The 18190-nt window shown below is 40.8% G+C and overlaps 5 protein-coding genes across 8 annotated transcripts; 3 read left to right on the top strand and 2 right to left on the bottom strand.

The window, feature by feature from the left end:
- Window positions 1-109: 109 nt before the first annotated feature.
- On the bottom strand, window positions 110-4321 carry LOC126800954 (phosphate transporter PHO1 homolog 9-like). Of its 3 annotated transcripts, none has more exons than XM_050528386.1 (13): window positions 3492-4296; window positions 3026-3341; window positions 2888-2936; window positions 2727-2798; window positions 2503-2632; window positions 2235-2355; window positions 1859-2117; window positions 1659-1763; window positions 1521-1565; window positions 1271-1420; window positions 872-1150; window positions 648-787; window positions 110-525 (listed from the first exon to the last, which is right to left on the bottom strand). In XM_050528386.1, exons 1-13 carry the CDS (start codon window positions 4021-4023, stop codon window positions 426-428), a joined length of 2298 nt encoding a protein of 765 aa, XP_050384343.1. In that variant the 5' UTR covers window positions 4024-4296; the 3' UTR covers window positions 110-425. The 3 variants fall into 3 exon arrangements, with proteins under 3 accessions (XP_050384343.1, XP_050384345.1, XP_050384344.1); XM_050528388.1 differs by having other exon boundaries at window positions 3026-3333; window positions 3492-3638; XM_050528387.1 differs by lacking the exons at window positions 110-525; window positions 648-787 and having other exon boundaries at window positions 944-1071; window positions 3492-4321.
- A 1110-nt stretch (window positions 4322-5431) lies between these two features.
- On the top strand, window positions 5432-7457 carry LOC126798001 (transmembrane emp24 domain-containing protein p24delta7-like). Its single transcript, XM_050524809.1, has 4 exons — window positions 5432-5782; window positions 6082-6291; window positions 6646-6722; window positions 7173-7457. The coding sequence occupies exons 1-4, from the start codon at window positions 5579-5581 to the stop codon at window positions 7315-7317; spliced, it is 636 nt and encodes a 211-aa protein (XP_050380766.1). The 5' UTR covers window positions 5432-5578; the 3' UTR covers window positions 7318-7457.
- Window positions 7458-7822: 365 nt separating this feature from the next.
- LOC126797998 (pentatricopeptide repeat-containing protein At2g20540-like) lies at window positions 7823-9782 on the top strand. The gene has a single exon (XM_050524806.1). It carries the CDS (start codon window positions 7824-7826, stop codon window positions 9285-9287), a length of 1464 nt encoding a protein of 487 aa, XP_050380763.1. The 5' UTR covers window position 7823; the 3' UTR covers window positions 9288-9782.
- A 111-nt stretch (window positions 9783-9893) lies between these two features.
- Window positions 9894-12377, bottom strand: LOC126797999 (uncharacterized protein At5g39570). 2 transcript variants are annotated; one of them, XM_050524808.1, is made up of 3 exons: window positions 11282-12377; window positions 11014-11227; window positions 9894-10227 (listed from the first exon to the last, which is right to left on the bottom strand). In XM_050524808.1, exons 1-3 carry the CDS (start codon window positions 12343-12345, stop codon window positions 10144-10146), a joined length of 1362 nt encoding a protein of 453 aa, XP_050380765.1. In that variant the 5' UTR covers window positions 12346-12377; the 3' UTR covers window positions 9894-10143. The 2 variants fall into 2 exon arrangements, with proteins under 2 accessions (XP_050380765.1, XP_050380764.1); XM_050524807.1 differs by having other exon boundaries at window positions 11014-12377.
- Window positions 12378-14761: 2384 nt separating this feature from the next.
- Window positions 14762-17804, top strand: LOC126799244 (pectinesterase 31). The gene is made up of 6 exons (XM_050526406.1): window positions 14762-15067; window positions 15150-15254; window positions 15681-15758; window positions 16091-16278; window positions 16599-16772; window positions 17300-17804. Exons 1-6 carry the CDS (start codon window positions 14822-14824, stop codon window positions 17460-17462), a joined length of 954 nt encoding a protein of 317 aa, XP_050382363.1. The 5' UTR covers window positions 14762-14821; the 3' UTR covers window positions 17463-17804.
- The last annotated feature ends 386 nt before the right edge of the window (window positions 17805-18190 follow it).

Raw genomic sequence — 18190 nt, 5'->3', positions numbered from 1 at the left:
CCCCCCTCTCTTGTTAAGTAAATAAAAAAAAGTTTCACAAAAACAAAATAGGTGTAGAAACTTATGCTAGGCATTGAAAACTAGTGTGATCTGATGGGAAGAGCTAAGGTTCAAGAACATTGCTTGTTTATCATCCATGAAGTGATTAGAGTTTGGATGGACTAATTCACAAACTATGAAAACCTCAACACCCCCAAAAATATATTGTGGTGATACTTAGATATATGCTAGAAACGTAAATCTACAGACTACACCATCCATGCCAAAAGCATCAAAAACTGCTAAATCATAGTTTGCTGAAATAATATGGGGGCATTTTTCGTTTTCAATATGCTGATGCCTCTACCTGTTGTTATAACTTTCTCTATTTTGCTACTTTTCTTTGCTCCTGTCTTCTCTGTTCTATGGTATAAAACTGTCAATGTTCATATGCTCTTGCCTTCATCATGGTAATAGTTGAAAGGTAGGGGTACAGACTTGAAGGCTCGATACTTCCCAACATTATTCAAGTGCTCATTCTCCAACCTGCTCAGTAATACGCCACAAAAGCTTTTCAGTATTTCAAGTTGTAATATACTTATAGCTTTGGCCCTCCTAAAATGGTGGGAGAATCGAAGGCAGAAGGCTCAAGGGGAAGTAGAACATACCGGAAGAAATTCCAAATGCCTCGGCGGATTATTTCTAAACAGGCAACTATTGCAACTAAGGCTGTTCTATGGATGTATGGTGCTTCTCGAAATCCTAGCACTGACTGCATCCAAGCAAGTCTCAGTAAAACATTTAACACCTGCAGTTCACAAAAGTTAGTGTACAATGAGAAGAATGGAACAAATGATGGTAGCAGAAATTTTTCAGAGAATTAAATCCTTACCATGGCGACAAAATAAACACTCTTGTTTGGTATGAGGAGTTTATCTCTGAGCCAACGGTTTTCAGAATTCCGTTGCAACAGACCCCAATCTATGACAATATCCCAGTAAGTACTGACAACCGTTGCAATGAATGAGCTAGTCATAGCAAGGATCTTCCATGTCATCCCTTTTTTCAAATCAAAACTTGTTCTCATGGCAACTGCAACAATTGTTGAGAAGTATTTCAGCCCATTTAAACCTTGCATACCATCTTTCTCCTCCACCAAGCGTCTCAGACACTAGAACAAGAAAATGAATGCATTTAAACCATACAATAGAAAAAGAAGCCTAAATCATACAATAGATTGTGATTGAGTCATTGCTGCAAAAAAGATGATTGAGTTTGGACCAGTGGATACCTGAAGGGAACGAATCCAATATGGGATTATTGCCACAATGAAGTAGAAAGTCTTGTATACATCGCTGTCTAGGCAATTGTGTGATCTCTTTTTGTAGTCTCCCCATCCATAATAGCAAACATAGAATTCCAGACTCCTAAAGGCCTGAACCTGAATGTTAAGTGGCATTGAGTTGATTCTTGTGAGTAAACTACATCATGTCATAAATAGAAGTAAATTAATTAGGAATTTCAATCCAAACTATAACTACCTGGCTAGTAAGCTGATCAGCCAAAAAGAAATCCGGCAGGGTAACCTACCAAAAAGAACAGCAAACAATTCATTATCTATTTAAACCTCAGCATATTTGGCTACTATATCTAAGTTGAAGAAATTTAACTTCAATTACCTTGTAAAGAGGAGCACAAACACAATGTACTACAGTTTGGATGAGGAAAAATCGGCTGGAACGATATAGTATGTTGAAAGGACATAACATTATACCAAGCACAACCTGCAAATGTGACATTAATGAAGAATGATCGTAAAGAAAGTTATCATGATGTCCATGGTATTTTTAATTTTAATTTTTTTTTTCTGAATTCTTACCATGACTAGGCCCAAAGGGACTAATTCTGTCAAGGCTCTGAAGCTTTTTGTACCTGGGTCCATCTCCATATCCAGATTTGAGAGGACACCAGCCAATGCCAGAACTGCAAGGCTGGAACTCATGAGGAAAGACTGTCTGTACCCAATTTCTGTGCCTTTCTTGAGGCCGAAGATGAATGAATAATTTACTCGGTATCGCCTCCAGTAATATATGTTTGCTGAGAACACGACCATATGAAGGACTATGAATCCAAACAAGCTGAAAAAAGTTGCAGAAAAGTTTTACTTTGAACTCAAACTCAACCACATATGTACTAATGTACTGACTACTGTGGTTATACTTCAGCCATCGGTACACAGGAGTAGTAGGGCAAACCTGTAAAGAGGGAATATGTTTTCCATGTACAGGCTACGCCCCTCACTTTTTAGGAGACCTCTTGCATGTATGAGCACTATAATGGCAACTACTAGTGCAATTGAACACCCTGAGAACATTCCTGTAGATCAAGAAGTGTACAAAGATCTTCAACATCTAGTTTTAAATTCCTCCTCAACATTGAAATCACAAGAGAAAAAAAAGATTCACAAATATTCGACACTGACTACAAAAGGACACTTGCTTCTGCTGACAAAGCTATTCTTACCTAAGAAAAATGTACTTCTATGCTTTTCCTTTCTGGCTGTTGGTCTTAATATCTTCATTCCTTTTCTGTGATTTCCATTTGCGAAGTGTTTTATGAAGGTATTCTCCACCCTTTCTATAAGCCTAGTAACCTGTGAAGGCAAAAAAGTTCACAATGCAAAGTTTCAGATGGGATCATACATATCCTTGGATTAATAGTATACAAAAAGTTGAAGGATAACTGACATCATCACAGGTCCCTAGATAAGAGGTTTCCATCATGTTCAAGTGAACTTTTGATGCATTCCTTGAAGTGATCTGCAACAACAGAGCAAATCATTATAAATAGGCCTTGGAACAAATAACATCTGATTCAGACTGATGAACTGGACACAAAATGATCAAACCTTGTCATGTTTCTTCATGATCTTTGACAAAGCCAGTTGGTTTAAGAAACTGTTGTATCCATATTTAGCAAATGTTAGTCAGTACACCCTGCTGAAGAAATGAAAAGAACTGAAATCTAGTTTATGTTCTAGCAGTACCAGTAGCTTTTTAATAGTCGAAGCTTTTGGTAGAACTCATTGAACGCCTGTTTCATTTGCTCTTCTGCTTTCCTCAATTCTTTCTTGCTGAATGACAAGTCTTGTTTCTCACTGTTGAGGATGATCCCTTTCAGAGTAGAGACCGGAGTTTCAGGTGTGACATTGATCTTTACATGTTCCAGAATCTCTAGCTGAGGAGGTCTAAATCGATCATTACCTCCATTGCCAATCTGCTTTCTAGTTTTTGGTTCATACCCTCCTCTCCCTTCATCTTCCATCATCTCAACTTCCTCAATCACGCCCATAGTCTGCCCTCCTTCACAATCAAAAGCCACATTTGATAACAGAAAAAAATTCAAGGATAATAATTCATATGAATCTGCTATGACATAAGAACAACAAATCCAATACATACTACAAATTGAAAATCTACATAATAAAATTGAACATCTCATCCAATTATTACCTGTTCTTCTACCATTTATGGGGTGAACAGCTGAATTTGGACTACTATCCCCAAAATCCACCATTGGATTATCAACCTTGAGCCTCAGAGCAATCAAAGTATCCATCTGCCTACTCAACTCATCAGCCTCCTCCACCACTTCCCTGACTTTCTTCTTGTAAAACACCACCACTTTGTTAAACTCATCATCAAGCCTATTGAAAAACTTGACCTCATACCCTCTTTCATCATCTGAGACAGTCACAAATGTATGGTACCTCCCATCCTCCCCATCCCCACTAACCAGAATCTCCTCATCCTCTTGTGCCCTCGGAGAGTCCCTATGACGGCTTGTCAACCCACTAAAGGCTCTGTAAAGAGAAGCCCTTCTCGTTAAAGCTGAACCATTTGGAGTTGAAGCCATGGAAGCTGGTGTTCTGGTCTGTTGAAAACGCAGGAGGTCCTTCAAGAGAGCCTTGAGTGAGTTGTAGTCCAAGTAGGCTTCTTGCCATTCCGGCACCATTTGAGACACGAACTCCTTCCCAAACTTCATCTTCTTCTTCTTCTTCTTCTTCACCAAGAACCAATATCCCTCTGCAGATCACAAGTGGAGCTATAGGCTCACAGTGACAATGACAGAAACATGAAATGAAGAAAGCAAAACAAAAGACGTGCAAGCATATATGGAATGTTAGTCACACAACCCCTACAGTACTGACCACTCTCAATTATTTCCTTCTTGGAAGGTTCTGTATAAAGATTGAGCCTTTTGTTTCTCTTCTCACTCTGTTGTGTTCATGTATTTTAGAGGCTGAATAAACAATACGAGGTTGGCAAGAAAATCATAGAATTGGGCAACCTAAAATCACGGATTGTGTTTCCCTAATCTCACGTTATTACTATACTAAAGATTTGTTTAAGTTCAAAGATTGTCAAGGATTTTTTTTTGTGTGTTTTTTTTCCTAATAGAAACTTAGCTGTAGCTGGAGTCTGATGCATTAGTCATCATCATCCATGTACTGGATAGGAGCTATTTCCAATGATTTAGACAGGTCTACTTGTCGGGTCAGTTTTTGACAGTAATAATTGGAGTTGTTCAGCTTTCATTATGGAGGCCAAACGCGATATCCAGCTTGCATTGCAAATTATTTTTTGATGTACTCGGTTTCAGTAGTCCATTGTAGCACGTCTTACATGGTCTTTCTTCCTCTCAAGAGAGAAAATAGACAAAGAGAGGTAGTAAATGTACTACGAAATTATGTTTTACCATTATATTTTTGTCGGTGGAACTTATCCAAGAACACGTAGAAGGTTACAAAGTGAGGAAAAAGTTAAAACACAAACAAACGAAAAACAAGTCCAAGCAGGTAGCAAACCATCCAAACGAGGAAAGGAAACTAGGAAGTATGAAAGGAAAGGATAATACTTCCAAAACTGCCATTGCGACGCGTCGAACTATCAACTATTGGTGAAAAATCTGTGCATATGGTAGGAGTTCTAGTGCAACTCATAGATGATCAGTTATCGTATAATAGAATCCTACTTATTATAGTGCCACATTTATGAAAGCTTTGAAATCTCAGAAAATGATGTTGTCACATAGCAACTCCAAGTTCATGCACAAGAGTTTTCCATCCAAATTGGTCAATGTTTATTAAGTTTCTTCAAAAGTCGTAGTCATAGATTTATGCATACATGTATATAGCTTCACATTAGTGATACTGATTTATTTGATTTTCATTAGGGAATAATTTTTACTTTAAAAGAGCCTTTTATACAGTTAGTTTTCATCATCACAAAGAATTTTTAATCATAAGAGGAATTTTCATTAATTGAAAAAACCCAAAAATAAAACAAAACCAATACATGAGCTGACATGTCAAAACATGATTTGTTCCCGGAACTTGATACCATAATGCTTTTGAAACACAGTCAGTTTAACAAACAACACAGATCTCCGATCTCCTCCGTTTGGAGTCTCTCTATTCCGAGAAGCTCAAACTCCGATCAAACACTGTCTCCCAACCCCACCGAATCTCTCAATTTTTGTCACCCCAAATCGAACCCCTCATTGTTTATCTCATTGGAACCTTCCAGTTTCTGACACAATGTCGCAGATATTGATCAGTACAATCTTGATATTGGGGTTAATGTCAACAATGGTGATTTCGATGCGATTCGACCTTCAATCTGGCGCCACTAAATGCATCTCAGACGAAATAAAAAGCAATTCCATGACTGTTGGCAAGTACTCTGTTGTTAATCCCAGTGATGGCTTTCCTCTCCCTGATTCGCACAAGCTCACTGTCAGGGTAAGTAAGCCTTCCACTGTGTTTCTGGGTCTGTTTCCATATCTACATTCTTATCAAAATGTGAATTGGGTTGTGTCCTTGGACCTTTTTTTTTGTAATTGGGTTTTCTGTTTAATGTTGTTTTGGGAGATTGGGGTGTGTAAAGGTTTGATTTTTATTGACGCAATGCCAGAAACGAATGTGGAATGTGATTCAAATAGGTAGTTATGTGTTGTAGATGTGTAAGGAATTGGGTTTGATGAGTGATGTTGTAAAGTTGGCATCTCTGGAGGTTTGATGTGGTGTTATATATGTTGCAGGTAACCTCACCTCATGGGAATAGTTATCACCATGGAGATCTTGTGGATTCTGGTAACTTTGCCTTCACTGCGGCAGAGACTGGTGATTATTCGGCATGCTTTTGGGTGACTGATCACAAGCCAAAGACGACGGTGACTATTGATTTTGACTGGAAAACTGGAGTTGCTGCCAAGGACTGGTCTAAGGTTGCCAAGAAAGGGCAGATTGAAGTAAGAGTTTGGCATGCACTTGCATTTTTGTTCTTGGTGTTGATCCTTTCAATTGAAAATTCTAATATGAGGGAATTCTAGGTTCTTTCACACAAAATAGGAATGTTGATCATCGACAGATCTCTTTAAATTTGATACATTTAGAAATTACAAAACATTCCAAGTAACTATCTTGTAAAGCAAGTGAGCTAGAGAGTCTTATATACAGATTATAGGTGTTAAAGCATTAAGATTCCACATTGAAATATGAGAAGCAGGCAAAGTCAACAATGTACTAAAATCATGTGCCAACTTTAGGGATGTTAATTTATGGTTTTTTACGTGTTTTGCTGATATTATGATCATCCTTGCTAGATGATGGAACTTGAGCTTAAAAAATTGTACGATACCGTGACGGCCATTCATGATGAAATGTTTTACCTTCGTGAAAGGTAAAGAATCAATGAAACCTTAGTAGTAGCTTAAAGTTTAAACCTTTCTTTCTATACGTCTCCCTTTTGTTTTAGCTTTGGCCATTAGAGTGCGAGCTTGGTCTGCATTTGGTTCCATTATGACATTTGATGCCTCTTGTGATTGGATTTTTGGGTAAAGGATCTTAAACTAAGCATCTCATTTCAGACTGGTACTGTTTGATTTCTGAGAAAGGCGAGACTGTGTTTATTTTCAAGTGTGGGTATCTTGAGATGGAGCAATTCTTGATTAGAATTTGTAGCCTGATTCGGGGTTCATCAGTAGTATTGTAGAAAAGCACCAACATTGTTCATTCATTAAGTGAATGAATTGAAATATTTGACCCTCATTTCTTTCTTGGATTTTGGCTATGCTAGTCCTCTTTTATTTTTATTTATTTTCTCTGTCCTCTTTTGGTCTTGGTGTTTCAGGGAGGAAGAAATGCAACAACTTAACAGATCAACTAACTCCAAGATGGCAACGTTTAGCTTCCTTTCCCTTGTAGTCTGCTTGTCCGTGGCTGGTTTGCAATTATGGCATCTCAAGATGTTCTTTGAGAGGAAGAAGCTTCTCTAGTTCCACCACTTCGCCTCTTGTTTAACTCATCCGTTCTGCAGTTATATAGATCCTATTCCTTTTCAGTATTACGAGGCCATATTCCGAAATTTCGGTACTGGCTGGTTCTACTGAGAGAGAGGTTAGCTGCTAGAAAAGGATTTTGGATCCTTTATACACTTGCCATTGGTTTTGCTGAAACTAGCTTTATACTCATCCACTCTTACAGAGCAATGAAACTAACTAATTCAAGCTGCTGACTTTTCTATACTCCATGCACTATAAATATTCGACACTGACAATTCTGAATCAACATATAAAAGTAAAGAAAGGAGAAGAAGCTAGTGAATGTCACAATATACCACATTCCAGATTTCAATAGGAGAAATTGTCCATCCTCGCAATGCTTATAAGGTCGGACATTCTGCTACATCAGCTGCCACATAAGATTTGTTCACCAAAATATATGTCACTAGAGTAGCTAGCAAGTAGCAACTTTACGCTCCCTAGTTCTCAAGTCTCAACCAATGCAACAACAATGGCAAGCAAGCCTGAGCTCCAGGCTCGCTTCCATGGCCCAGACCTGCCTCTCCATGAAACAACTCAAGCAAATCCACGCCCGCGCAATCGTTTCCGACCTCCACAACCACGCCGTCGTCCTCGGAAAGATGTTCCGCTTCGCTGCAGTCTCACCCGCGGGTGACTTAAACTATGCCCATCAGTTGTTCGACCAAATGCCTCAACCAACCACTTTCTTCTACAACCTCCTCGTCCGGGGTCACTCCCAAAGCTCGTCGCCGTGGCAGTCGATTCGTTTATTCAACCGTATGAGACTGAACTCGATCGACCCAGATGGGTTCACCTTCACGTTTTTGCTCAAATCGCGTTCGAGGATGAATGTGAGTATGGAGGGTGATGAGATACATGGGGCCGCGTTGAAGTGTGGGTTTTCTTTGCATTTGTATGTGCAGAATTCGTTGATTCATTTGTATGCTGGGAGGGGGATTCCCGGTGCGGCTAGGAGAGTGTTCGATGAGGCTGTGGCTACTGATGTTGTGTCGTGGTCGGGTTTGGTTATTGCTCATGTGAGGGCTAATGAGTTGGATTCGGCGAGGCGGGTGTTTGATGCAATGCCCGAGAGGGATGTTGTTTCGTGGACCGCTATGATATCTGCGTATTCACAAGGGAAGTGTTCGAGGGAAGCGCTCGAGTTGTTTTGGGAGATGAATCGTAAGGGTGTGCTGCCGGATGAGGTGACATTGGTGAGTGTGATATCAGCTTGTACTGATTTAGGAGATGTTCAGACGGGGGTAAGCATCCACCGATTTATTGAGGAGAATGGATTTGCTTGGATGGTTTCGCTTTGCAATGCGCTGATTGATATGTATGCAAAGTGTGGATGCATGGACCAAGCATGGCAACTATTTGATGGCATGAACCGGAAGAGCTTCGTGACTTGGAATACTATGATCTCGGCATGTGCAAACCATGGCAATGCAGATGATGCATTTTGGTTGTTTGAATGTATGGTTAGTGCTGGTTTTCCACCTGATGGGATCACATTCTTGGCCCTTTTAGTTGCTTATACACACAAGGGACTGGTAGATGAAGGGCTCAGACTTTTTGAACGAATGCAAAGGGAGTACAGAATCGAGGCTCGCATGGAGCATTACGGGTGTGTCGCAGATATGTTAGGCAAGGCAGGGAGATTGGAGGAGGCATACCAACTAATTAGTAGTATGCCGATTCCGGACAATGATGTTGTTTGGGGAATACTGCTTGCAGCTTGCAGAACTTATGGCAATGTTGATATGGGTGAAAGGATTGTAAAGAGGCTAGTAGAGCTGAAACCGGATGAAGGTGGGTACTATATTCTCCTTCGTGATATTTATGTTGCAGCAGGAAGGACGGCAGAAGCTAATGATATGAGGCAGGCAATGATGGATAGTGGTGCTAGTAAGACTCCCGGACGAAGTTGGGTTGGAACATAAGGCTTACCTCCAATGCTTCCGCAGAATTGCCCATACAGAGCTCCTGCATTGATTGTCATGGAGCTTAGAGACCAAGAGGGAAACTGGATTAAACGGCAGCTGAAATGGCAAACTGAAGACCGGGGATATTCAGAAAATACACCAAATTCTGGGACTTTACAATCAAACAGCAGAAGCAACTCAGGATGCTTTGGTCTTTATACCTTTCAGTGCAGAGCTAGATGACATGCAGCCAAGTCGAAAGAGTTGACGTTTGCTAGCCAAAATAACTATTGCCAGGAAGAGATTACATTTAGCTATTGAAGTGTCATATGGTGTTTATCAATCTTCAGGGGTCAGCCATTCCAAATGGAGATTATGACCTAATTTATGAACAAACTATGGGGAGGGTTGAACTATACTGGGGAAACCCCGCAAATAGTGTACTAAGGTCTAAATTTTCAATAAGGCACCTCAAATTGATTCTTAAAAATTTAGCAACGCAGCAAAAAATTGAAAGGAAAGGAGCATAGCTCTTCTATATCTTCTGTGTTCGTCATCTGAAATGTCTTAACTCCATAGAAAAGAAGTGAAAATATGATCATCATTTAAAATAATTGCATATAATTAAGCACTCCAATCCAGATGACTGGGTTTTTATTTCAAAACAACACAAGTACTTGAGTTTGAACAGGCAAATGCCTTCAGAGTTTTGAAACTCACACATGTAACATAAAGCCACTCAAAGGAATCCAAACATGTAATATAAAGCCACTCAAAGGAATGCAAAGCTGTAATATTATCCAAACATGCATCAACCCTTTATTTAGAAGCTCAATACGGCATGAATCCCAGCAACAAGCTCATCAGTCACTGTTCATTCATCATCATAGTTCTTGCGATGGCGGTGACGACGTTGTTTCTTCTCCTCATCATCAGAGTCATCAGAGTCATCTTTTCCCTGTGATAAACATATAGGAGATCAAAGTAAGACAATCAACATTGAAGGGAAGAGAAAAGAGCATACATCTACATTTTCATTCTTTTACCAGAAACCCAACTAATACACTGCGTTCATCTGTATATATTTATTACATTCTGCAGCCAAGCAGACTTGCAACAGAATAGATGGTCTTCAAGAATAATTTATCCAAAGAATTCAGACAATAGAGTTGTTCAGGACTTAAGAACATAACAAACATAGTCATTTCAGAGCTACAAGTTGAGACATGATTGAGAAAAAGTCAAAAAACTTACCTACAGCTCCTTTTCAGGTTCAACTAGTAAAAAGAACAGAGCAAAACTAAACCTTGAGGGAAGGATACATGTGTGCAACAGAAAATTTGCTTCAATAGATGACCAGGCTGTGTAATTCCTAATTCACTCAAGTGCGTTGATAATATGTGTACACTCTCTAAGGTCTGATCCCTCATTAAGTCATATTACAATCTTCTACTGTACAATATAACATGTAAATTGCTAAACTATGAAAGCAACATGCAGATGGACAACCCTAGTCTCTACACAAGATATTGCAAATTCACTGATTAACTGTTAACAACCCTCAACAAGCGATAAGAGTGATTTCCCCGATTGGCTAACTAGGTATGCCTTAACACTACTAAGAACAGGCAATGCTGATATGAATGCGCACAGAAATGTATAAATGTATAAACACACAAGCAAACAATTAGCAGCACAAACACTAAGAACACAAAAACAGGCATCAAAGTCAGAGATTCCTCACATATTTCTTACGGCCATGGCTCTCTCCACCATACCCCCGACGACGCTCAGAGTCCTCATCATCACTCCCACGCTTCTGCCGACGCTCAGAATCCTCATCATCATCATCACTCCCACGCCCATAGCTCGGCTTCGGCTTGCGGTACTCCTGCTTCTCACTTCTCCCATAACTCTGCCTCCCATACTCCTCAGTCTCAGTAGTCTCATAGCTAGGCCTCCCATAGCTCGCCCTCCCATACTCCTCAGTCTCAGTAGTCTCATAGCTAGGCCTCCCATAGCTCGCCCTCCCATACTCCTCAGTCTCCGGAGTCTCATAGCTACTCCTGCCATAGCTCGGCTTCCTCACCGCCTCTTCACCATAACCACCAGTCCTCCTCGGCGGTGAGCCGCCTCCAAACCCTGGCTTCTTAGGCGGCGATCCTCCACCAAACCCCGGTCTCCTCGGCGGTGAATCACCTCCAAACCCTGGCCTCTTCGGCGGCGATCCGCCACCAAACCCTGGCCTCTTCGGCGGTGAACCGCCTCCAAACCCTGGCCTCTTCGGCGGCGAATCGCCACCGAATCCAGGCCTCCTCGGCGGTGAATCGCCACCGAATCCTGGCCTCTTCGGCGGCGAACCGCCACCGAACCCTGGCCTCTTCGGCGGTGAACTGCCACCGAATCCTGGCCTCTTCGGCGGTGAACCGCCACCAAACCCTGGCCTCTTCGGCGGTGAACCGCCACCAAACCCTGGTCTCCTCGGCGGCGAACTGCCACCGAACCCTGGCCTCTTCGGCGGTGAACTGCCACCAAACCCTGGTCTCCTCGGCGGCGATCCGCCACTCTCATCACCGCCATAACTCGGCTTCCGGCCATAACCGGATCCATACTCTGACACCGGCGCCTCGGAGTCCGGTTTCCGGCCGTAGCCCGATTGAGGCGCCTGGAACTCCGGCTTTCGACCGTAACCCGATCCGTAATCGGAGCTCGGCTCATCAGCCTCGGGTCTCCGCCCGTAACCGGATCCATACTCCGCTTGAGGCTTGGGCCTAGTGGGCCTAGATCCATACTCTCCTCCGCCTCCCTGATCGGGTCTTCCGCCGGGGCGCTGGTAGCTGCTGTACTCGTTTCGGAGGGCCTCGTCGGCGTAGGCGGAGGGCTGGCTGTAGGAGGAGAGATCGGGGCGCTCGTAGTCGTCCTCGCGGTCGGGGGCGGAGGAGCTGGGGTAGCAGGTCTCCTCGGAAGGCTGGAGGGGGCGGCCGTAGGTGAGGGCTAGGTCGTATCCGCCGCCGTAGGGGGTCGGATCGTACTCGTCGAAGTCGTGGACTTCATCTTCGTGAGAGTAGTACGGCATTGTGGTGGTGATCGGCAAGTGTTGATTGGGTAAAGTGTGGACTGAAATTTTGGGGGTAGGGTATTTATAGTCTGGATAATGTAACGGCCGCGCCATGGTGGAGCTGTGGTTAGCTGACACGTGGATTTGAATATGATTTGAGTAGTCGTAATTTATGTCGGCAAGTGAACTTATATATTCAGATTAAAGACTAAAAAAATTGCCTATAACCTAATGCTTTCACGGTCTTTTTTTATTTGAAAGTATGATATCATGGTATTTAAAAACACCAAAATTAGTTTTTCCTTAAAAACTGTGGACTAATTCCACAATTAGCTTATATCCGTCCACGTGGTAATCTTAATGTGTGAAATTCATTGAGCACAAATAGAGGCGTTGATTTAGCTTTGAATATCCTAAAATTTTTGAGTATTTTACTTGACTAATTTTAAACTCAATCGCATAAATTATTAAAATTATAACTCACTGCCTAATTGCACGCACGTCCAACCACTTAATAGTATATAAATTGTGGTGTAAATGGGAGATAAAACAAAGCATTGAAATGATGTACGCGTTTTTCTTGTCATGGTTGGTTGAATTAAGTTGTTGGATTAGCATGCGCCAATATCATTACGTTATTCTTTAGTAATGAACATTGCACTGTAACGATCAAGTTTTGCTTCATCATGATTCCACTGTGGCCGGGAAATTCTATGGTGCAGCGCTACATGCGTGCAACGCCTTTAATCCACTATCCATACAACACACAGGCCCCATGTGCATTTTAAGACACATTCTATCCACCGTCTGATTCGGTATGTATGTTATGCAGCGCTGCACAATAGACGAATTCATGGCTATACCATAAGTTTGTAATTGAAACATCAAAATGGGATATGGGACAAAAGCTAGCTATTCAAACAATTCACCAAATGTTCCTCGACAATGGAACTGTAGTTCCTGACCTTAACTTAGGAAGATATATATGATGCCTTGTAACAATGAGTGTAACAAAAAATGAGACAAGTGTATATGACTATATGATATATCAGTATATGAACTTGTAACGAACAAGACGAATACAACAATTGTCATAAATAAACACCGGCCGGGGACATTTAGGCAGACTTCCGTCATTGAATTGCGCCGCTGCTGCTACAACACGACCCCGACCGCCACCATCTTGAGCTTGTCTGTCGATTATTACACATTCGTCAGATTAAATCCTTCAGTCTATATATTATTCGTTACAAATAATTAACGTAAGTGAATCAAACCCAGTTCTTACTTTCTTGCGACCATAGCCTCCTTCACCGGCGAGAGTAGGCTCTTCCTCCTCGTTAGATGCGTTCGACTTCTCTTGTTTTTCTTGCGGTTTTGGTTGTTCTTGATCTTGTGTCAAATCCGACTCTTCAAATTGTGTCTCGTGTGATCGTTTGTTGTAGCTTTTGTATTCTGATTTCAACTTATTCTCATCGTACGCCTTCGGCTCAGACGACTCGAACTTTGGCGGGTCGTAGTTGTTATCCTTTGCAAGAGATGCCGAGTGATGATAGCATATCTCCTCCGACGGTGGCAGAGGACGTCCGTAAATCAAACCCATGTCGTATCCTCCTTCATACGGTGTTGGATCATAAGCATCGAAGCCGTCTGCCCCGTCATGATTTGTTGAATAGTATGAGTAATAACGCGTCATCAATTATAACTACAAAGATAAGATGATACAAAAAAAAAACACAAAATTTGACGAAAATATCAAAATGTGAGATGTGCTCTTTTAAGTTTTTTTTTTCATGAGAGATGGTAGCGTTGACGAATACAACACTTGCGGAATTTGCGTTTGGTCATTAATTATTTTCTTTCTTAAATTGAGATTCACATGTGGAGACGTTATTATTTATAGACAAAGTCTTGAATGTATTAACGTTATTACATAACATGTCGGTCTAAATTTTCATTTTTTTAGACGATAATTGTAGGGTGATGTTATTAACACTTTTTCTTATTATTAGCACACCTCTTTGAATTGAAATGATACAACATTGAATTTATGTAAAACCTCTTTGTGTTAATTAGTCTCGTTCACACGGTTAGTTACTGACCATTGAATTTATGTAAATTTAAGGGTTAAAAATAAAATAACTCAATTTTAAAAAAATTCTTCTTATCTTTATATTTAAATCTATTTGTGTTGAACATGGTGTGTTAATAGCATAGATATTACGAACATTTTGAAAAAAGAAAAAAAAATGAAAGTGAATATGGAGAGTAAGAATCCAAAGGACCATGACTTTTATTACTCATCTGGAAATGTCTCTGTCAGGTCTATCTTCTCTGCGTTTTATCTCCGCTATCGATTCCATCGCCCCGAAACTCTAAACATGCAAGTCAAGACAGTCCTTCAAGTCCAACCCTTCTATTTATAGAAATAGAAACTCACTTACAAAACAATCTAACCCACATCATCGTATTCTCTCTCATTAACCCCCTCGAAATGTCGGCCTATGTGTCCATTACCGTGTCACAGGACGGCTCCGGTGACTACCTCACCGTACAGGAGGCCATCGACGCCGTGCCTCTCTGCAACACGTGTCGCACTGTGATCCGTATATCTCCCGGCACCTACCGGCAGCCGGTGTATGTTCCCAAGACCAAGAACCTCATCACTCTCGCGGGTCTGCGCCCGGAGGAGACTGTGCTGACGTGGAACAACACGGCCACCAAAATCGAGCACCACCAGGTGAGGCAGTGAGTTGTCGGTGCTGCCGACCTGGGTTTCTGACACGTGTTGTGGCTGAGTGTGTTTGGTTTTTGCGTTGCAGGGTTCTAGGGTGATTGGGACTGGGACTTTTGGATGTGGGAGTGCAATTGTGGAAGGGGAGGACTTTATTGCTGAGAATATCACTTTTGAGAACTCTTCTCCTGAGGTTAAAGCTCAGTTCTTGGTTTCATTTTGATTCAATAATGCATCTTTTGATTGGTGTTTCTTTATTTTAGTGGTGTGATATGTTGAGCTTGTGGTTCGATCATAACCATGTTGTAGATTTGAGTCTATTGGTAGTTGTTCATTTGCTCGAAGAGTGTTTTGAATTTTTAGTTAGGAGAGAAGAGTAATGATGTGAGATAATGAACATGATTGAGAAAGAAGAGAGCTATGTTTACTTCTTTTTATACTGATTGGTTTTGTAGGCAGAAAAAGGTTTTTAATGTGTTTGACATAATCAGAATCTAACAACACCCGGATTGTATTTGTCCAAATGGATAGAAATTGAGAAAATGTGATAATTGAGGCTGTAATATGTCATAACAACACCAGGATTGCATATAAGATTTTCTTTGTTTACATTTGGTAGGGTTCAGGCCAAGCTGTGGCAATTAGAGTAACGGCTGATCGTTGTGCGTTCTATAACTGCAGATTCCTTGGATGGCAGGTAAACTCATGGTTTCATAGTAATTGATTGATCATAGCCTTTCATGGAACACTTTTGTATCAATTGCAGCTGATGCTGTTGTTCATCTTGGCCTGTCTTATTCAATTTTCTGGTTTATCTTATTATGGGGATGGGAGTAGATTCATTATTTGAGTTATCTATTAGTATTTTTCCTGCTGGATCCTTGCATATGCCATTTCTGGTTTACGATGGCTACCTAGATATTTGCATTTGTAGTCTACTTGCTTGCCATAGTCTCTTTCATCTATGAATAGTAAGAGGAGTAATCACTCCAATGGATGATATATATATTTTTGTCCATTTCAATACAGGATACGCTGTACTTGCATTATGGAAAGCAGTATTTGAAAGATTGTTATATTGAAGGAAGTGTAGACTTTATTTTCGGTAATAGCACAGCTCTTTTGGAGCACTGTCATATCCACTGCAAGTCAGCAGGTTACATAACTGCACAAAGCAGGAAATCATCCCAGGAAACAACAGGATATGTATTTCTAAGGTATCCAGTCACTAGGCGTTTATTTTGTTGTTTCTTTCCCAAGTGATTGAATCTGTGAATGTTGGCATTCCTTCTGTTTCAAATAGGACTTGCGAACTTGAGAGATGCTTTTAAAACCCACATGATGTTTGGAGAAGAAATTGAGTTAGGTTCAGTGATTTAAAGCAATTGAGTTGTACTGCAACATGAGAAGCGAATGCAAAGTAATATCAAAGAAAAATAGCAAAAATGCAGAACTGAGTTGACTGTCTGGTGTTTGCTTTTTCATTTTTGTGTTTTCTATGTTCTTTATTGATGGACTATCTGTTGAATTGGTGCAGATGTGTAATCACCGGAAATGGGGGTAGTCAATATGCATTTCTAGGACGCCCGTGGGGACCTTTTGGAAGAGTGGTCTTTGCATATACATATATGGATGCATGCATCAAACACGTAGGCTGGAATAATTGGGGCAAAACAGAGAATGAAAGAAGTGCGTGCTTTTACGAATACAGGTATATTGTGTTTTCCATTGCGTAGTACTACAACTCCAGAAAGCCTTCCCATAAATAAACGTCTCATTAGCTTTTCCTTCCATCCCCTCTGGGTCTGAGCCAAATACAGGTGTGACATTATCAAACATATGATCAAAATTATATCTAACTGAAGAATTCTGCACAATAGACTAGCTTGTTTAGTAATGTAGTTGAGTAATTGGGGAGAGACCATATGCACTATCACCTCAGTATTAATTTAGATGGTTGGCCTGTACATAACACAAAACAAAGCATATAAGTATATACATTTAATGTAAATATTTTGTTGTTTCCTTTTTCGGTACCACTGTACCAGTATTAGTGAAATGTGTTTGTGCTTTCTTTTGATGGAAGATAATATTATGCCCTTGACAAAGAAAGTACGATATGTGATGTTGGATGTAGAAAACATGTTGAACCAGTGGTTATTGTATTTGTTGAATCATTTCTTTTCAAGTGAGGACCAGAAGTTTGATAAGGCTTGCATTATTGAATCAAAATTGCAGGTGTTTTGGACCGGGTAGTTGCCCATCAAAGCGAGTGACATGGGCTAGAGAACTGGTGGATGAGGAATCAGACCAGTTCCTCAAACATTCTTACATCGACCCTGACCCCCAAAGGCCTTGGCTTGCTCAGAGAATGGCCCTAAGAATACCATATTCTGCATAGAATTGGAAATCAGAATGACATGGGGAAGACTCCAACGAATGATAAGAGAATATTTCGATATCATCCTAGGGTGAGTGAATAAAAAAGCACACAGTTACTGTCTCGAATTTTGCTTTGCGAAGATACGGAAGGTATCTCCTGGTGTATGTTAATGTAAGCTTCCTAGCTGAAGTAAGTAAGTGCATGTATGTTGCAGAACTTTAAAGTTTTGATTTGGCTAAATCAGATTAATGTTGCAGCAAGATTGATTTTCGGCTTTATGAGATAGTAATGTAGTATATCGACACAGCTCGCTGAATGTGATTTATGTTCAGACGAATTAAGGTCCAACTGTTAAACTTGTGTATTGTGATTTCTGTTCCTCAATTGCTTCGTATATTATAAGCTGATTGCGTTCAGTTTTGGCACATATTTAGCCCTCAACTAGTGGAGGTGGGTGGGAAACTATGTAAGATTCAGCGTAACAAAACAAAACAGCGATGACTATGTTTTAGTTTTCACCAGTCACCACTGGCTTTTCAGCTCGACAGTAGCGCACACGTTTAATAGTTCAACATGCTCATTCAAAGCACGCAGTTAGATATGGTTAGTAGAACTTGCGTTTACAATGCTGAATCTGAGTACACAGGTTGCATATGGTTGATGACATGTAGGAGAGCTTGCAACTTCCTTTTACTTGCGTCTTGGTCACTACTAGACTGGTATTGGATTTTGTTGACTCGTAGCTG

This window comes from Argentina anserina, chromosome 6 (assembly GCF_933775445.1).
Source record: "Argentina anserina chromosome 6, drPotAnse1.1, whole genome shotgun sequence".
Lineage (NCBI taxonomy): Eukaryota > Viridiplantae > Streptophyta > Magnoliopsida > Rosales > Rosaceae > Argentina > Argentina anserina.
Note: the sequence above shows the minus strand (reverse complement) of the source record. Positions and strands in the feature narration are given on the sequence as shown.

Coding starts and splice junctions, on each gene's coding strand:
- LOC126800954 (XM_050528386.1), bottom strand. CDS start 4,023: ATGAAGTTTGGGAAGGAGTTCGTGTCTCAAATGGTGCCGGAATGGCAA. Junction 2,356..2,502: donor TAGAAGTACATTTTTCTTAG/GTAAGAATAGCT, acceptor CTTGATCTACAG/GAATGTTCTCAGGGTGTTCA. Junction 1,764..1,858: donor TCCCTTTGGGCCTAGTCATG/GTAAGAATTCAG, acceptor TCACATTTGCAG/GTTGTGCTTGGTATAATGTT.
- LOC126798001 (XM_050524809.1), top strand. CDS start 5,579: ATGTCGCAGATATTGATCAGTACAATCTTGATATTGGGGTTAATGTCA. Junction 6,292..6,645: donor CCAAGAAAGGGCAGATTGAA/GTAAGAGTTTGG, acceptor CATCCTTGCTAG/ATGATGGAACTTGAGCTTAA. Junction 6,723..7,172: donor ATGTTTTACCTTCGTGAAAG/GTAAAGAATCAA, acceptor TTGGTGTTTCAG/GGAGGAAGAAATGCAACAAC.
- LOC126797998 (XM_050524806.1), top strand. CDS start 7,824: ATGCAACAACAATGGCAAGCAAGCCTGAGCTCCAGGCTCGCTTCCATG.
- LOC126797999 (XM_050524807.1), bottom strand. CDS start 12,345: ATGCCGTACTACTCTCACGAAGATGAAGTCCACGACTTCGACGAGTAC. Junction 10,228..11,013: donor GCCATGGCCGTAAGAAATAT/GTGAGGAATCTC, acceptor TGTTTATCACAG/GGAAAAGATGACTCTGATGA.
- LOC126799244 (XM_050526406.1), top strand. CDS start 14,822: ATGTCGGCCTATGTGTCCATTACCGTGTCACAGGACGGCTCCGGTGAC. Junction 15,255..15,680: donor TTGAGAACTCTTCTCCTGAG/GTTAAAGCTCAG, acceptor TACATTTGGTAG/GGTTCAGGCCAAGCTGTGGC. Junction 16,773..17,299: donor GCGTGCTTTTACGAATACAG/GTATATTGTGTT, acceptor TCAAAATTGCAG/GTGTTTTGGACCGGGTAGTT.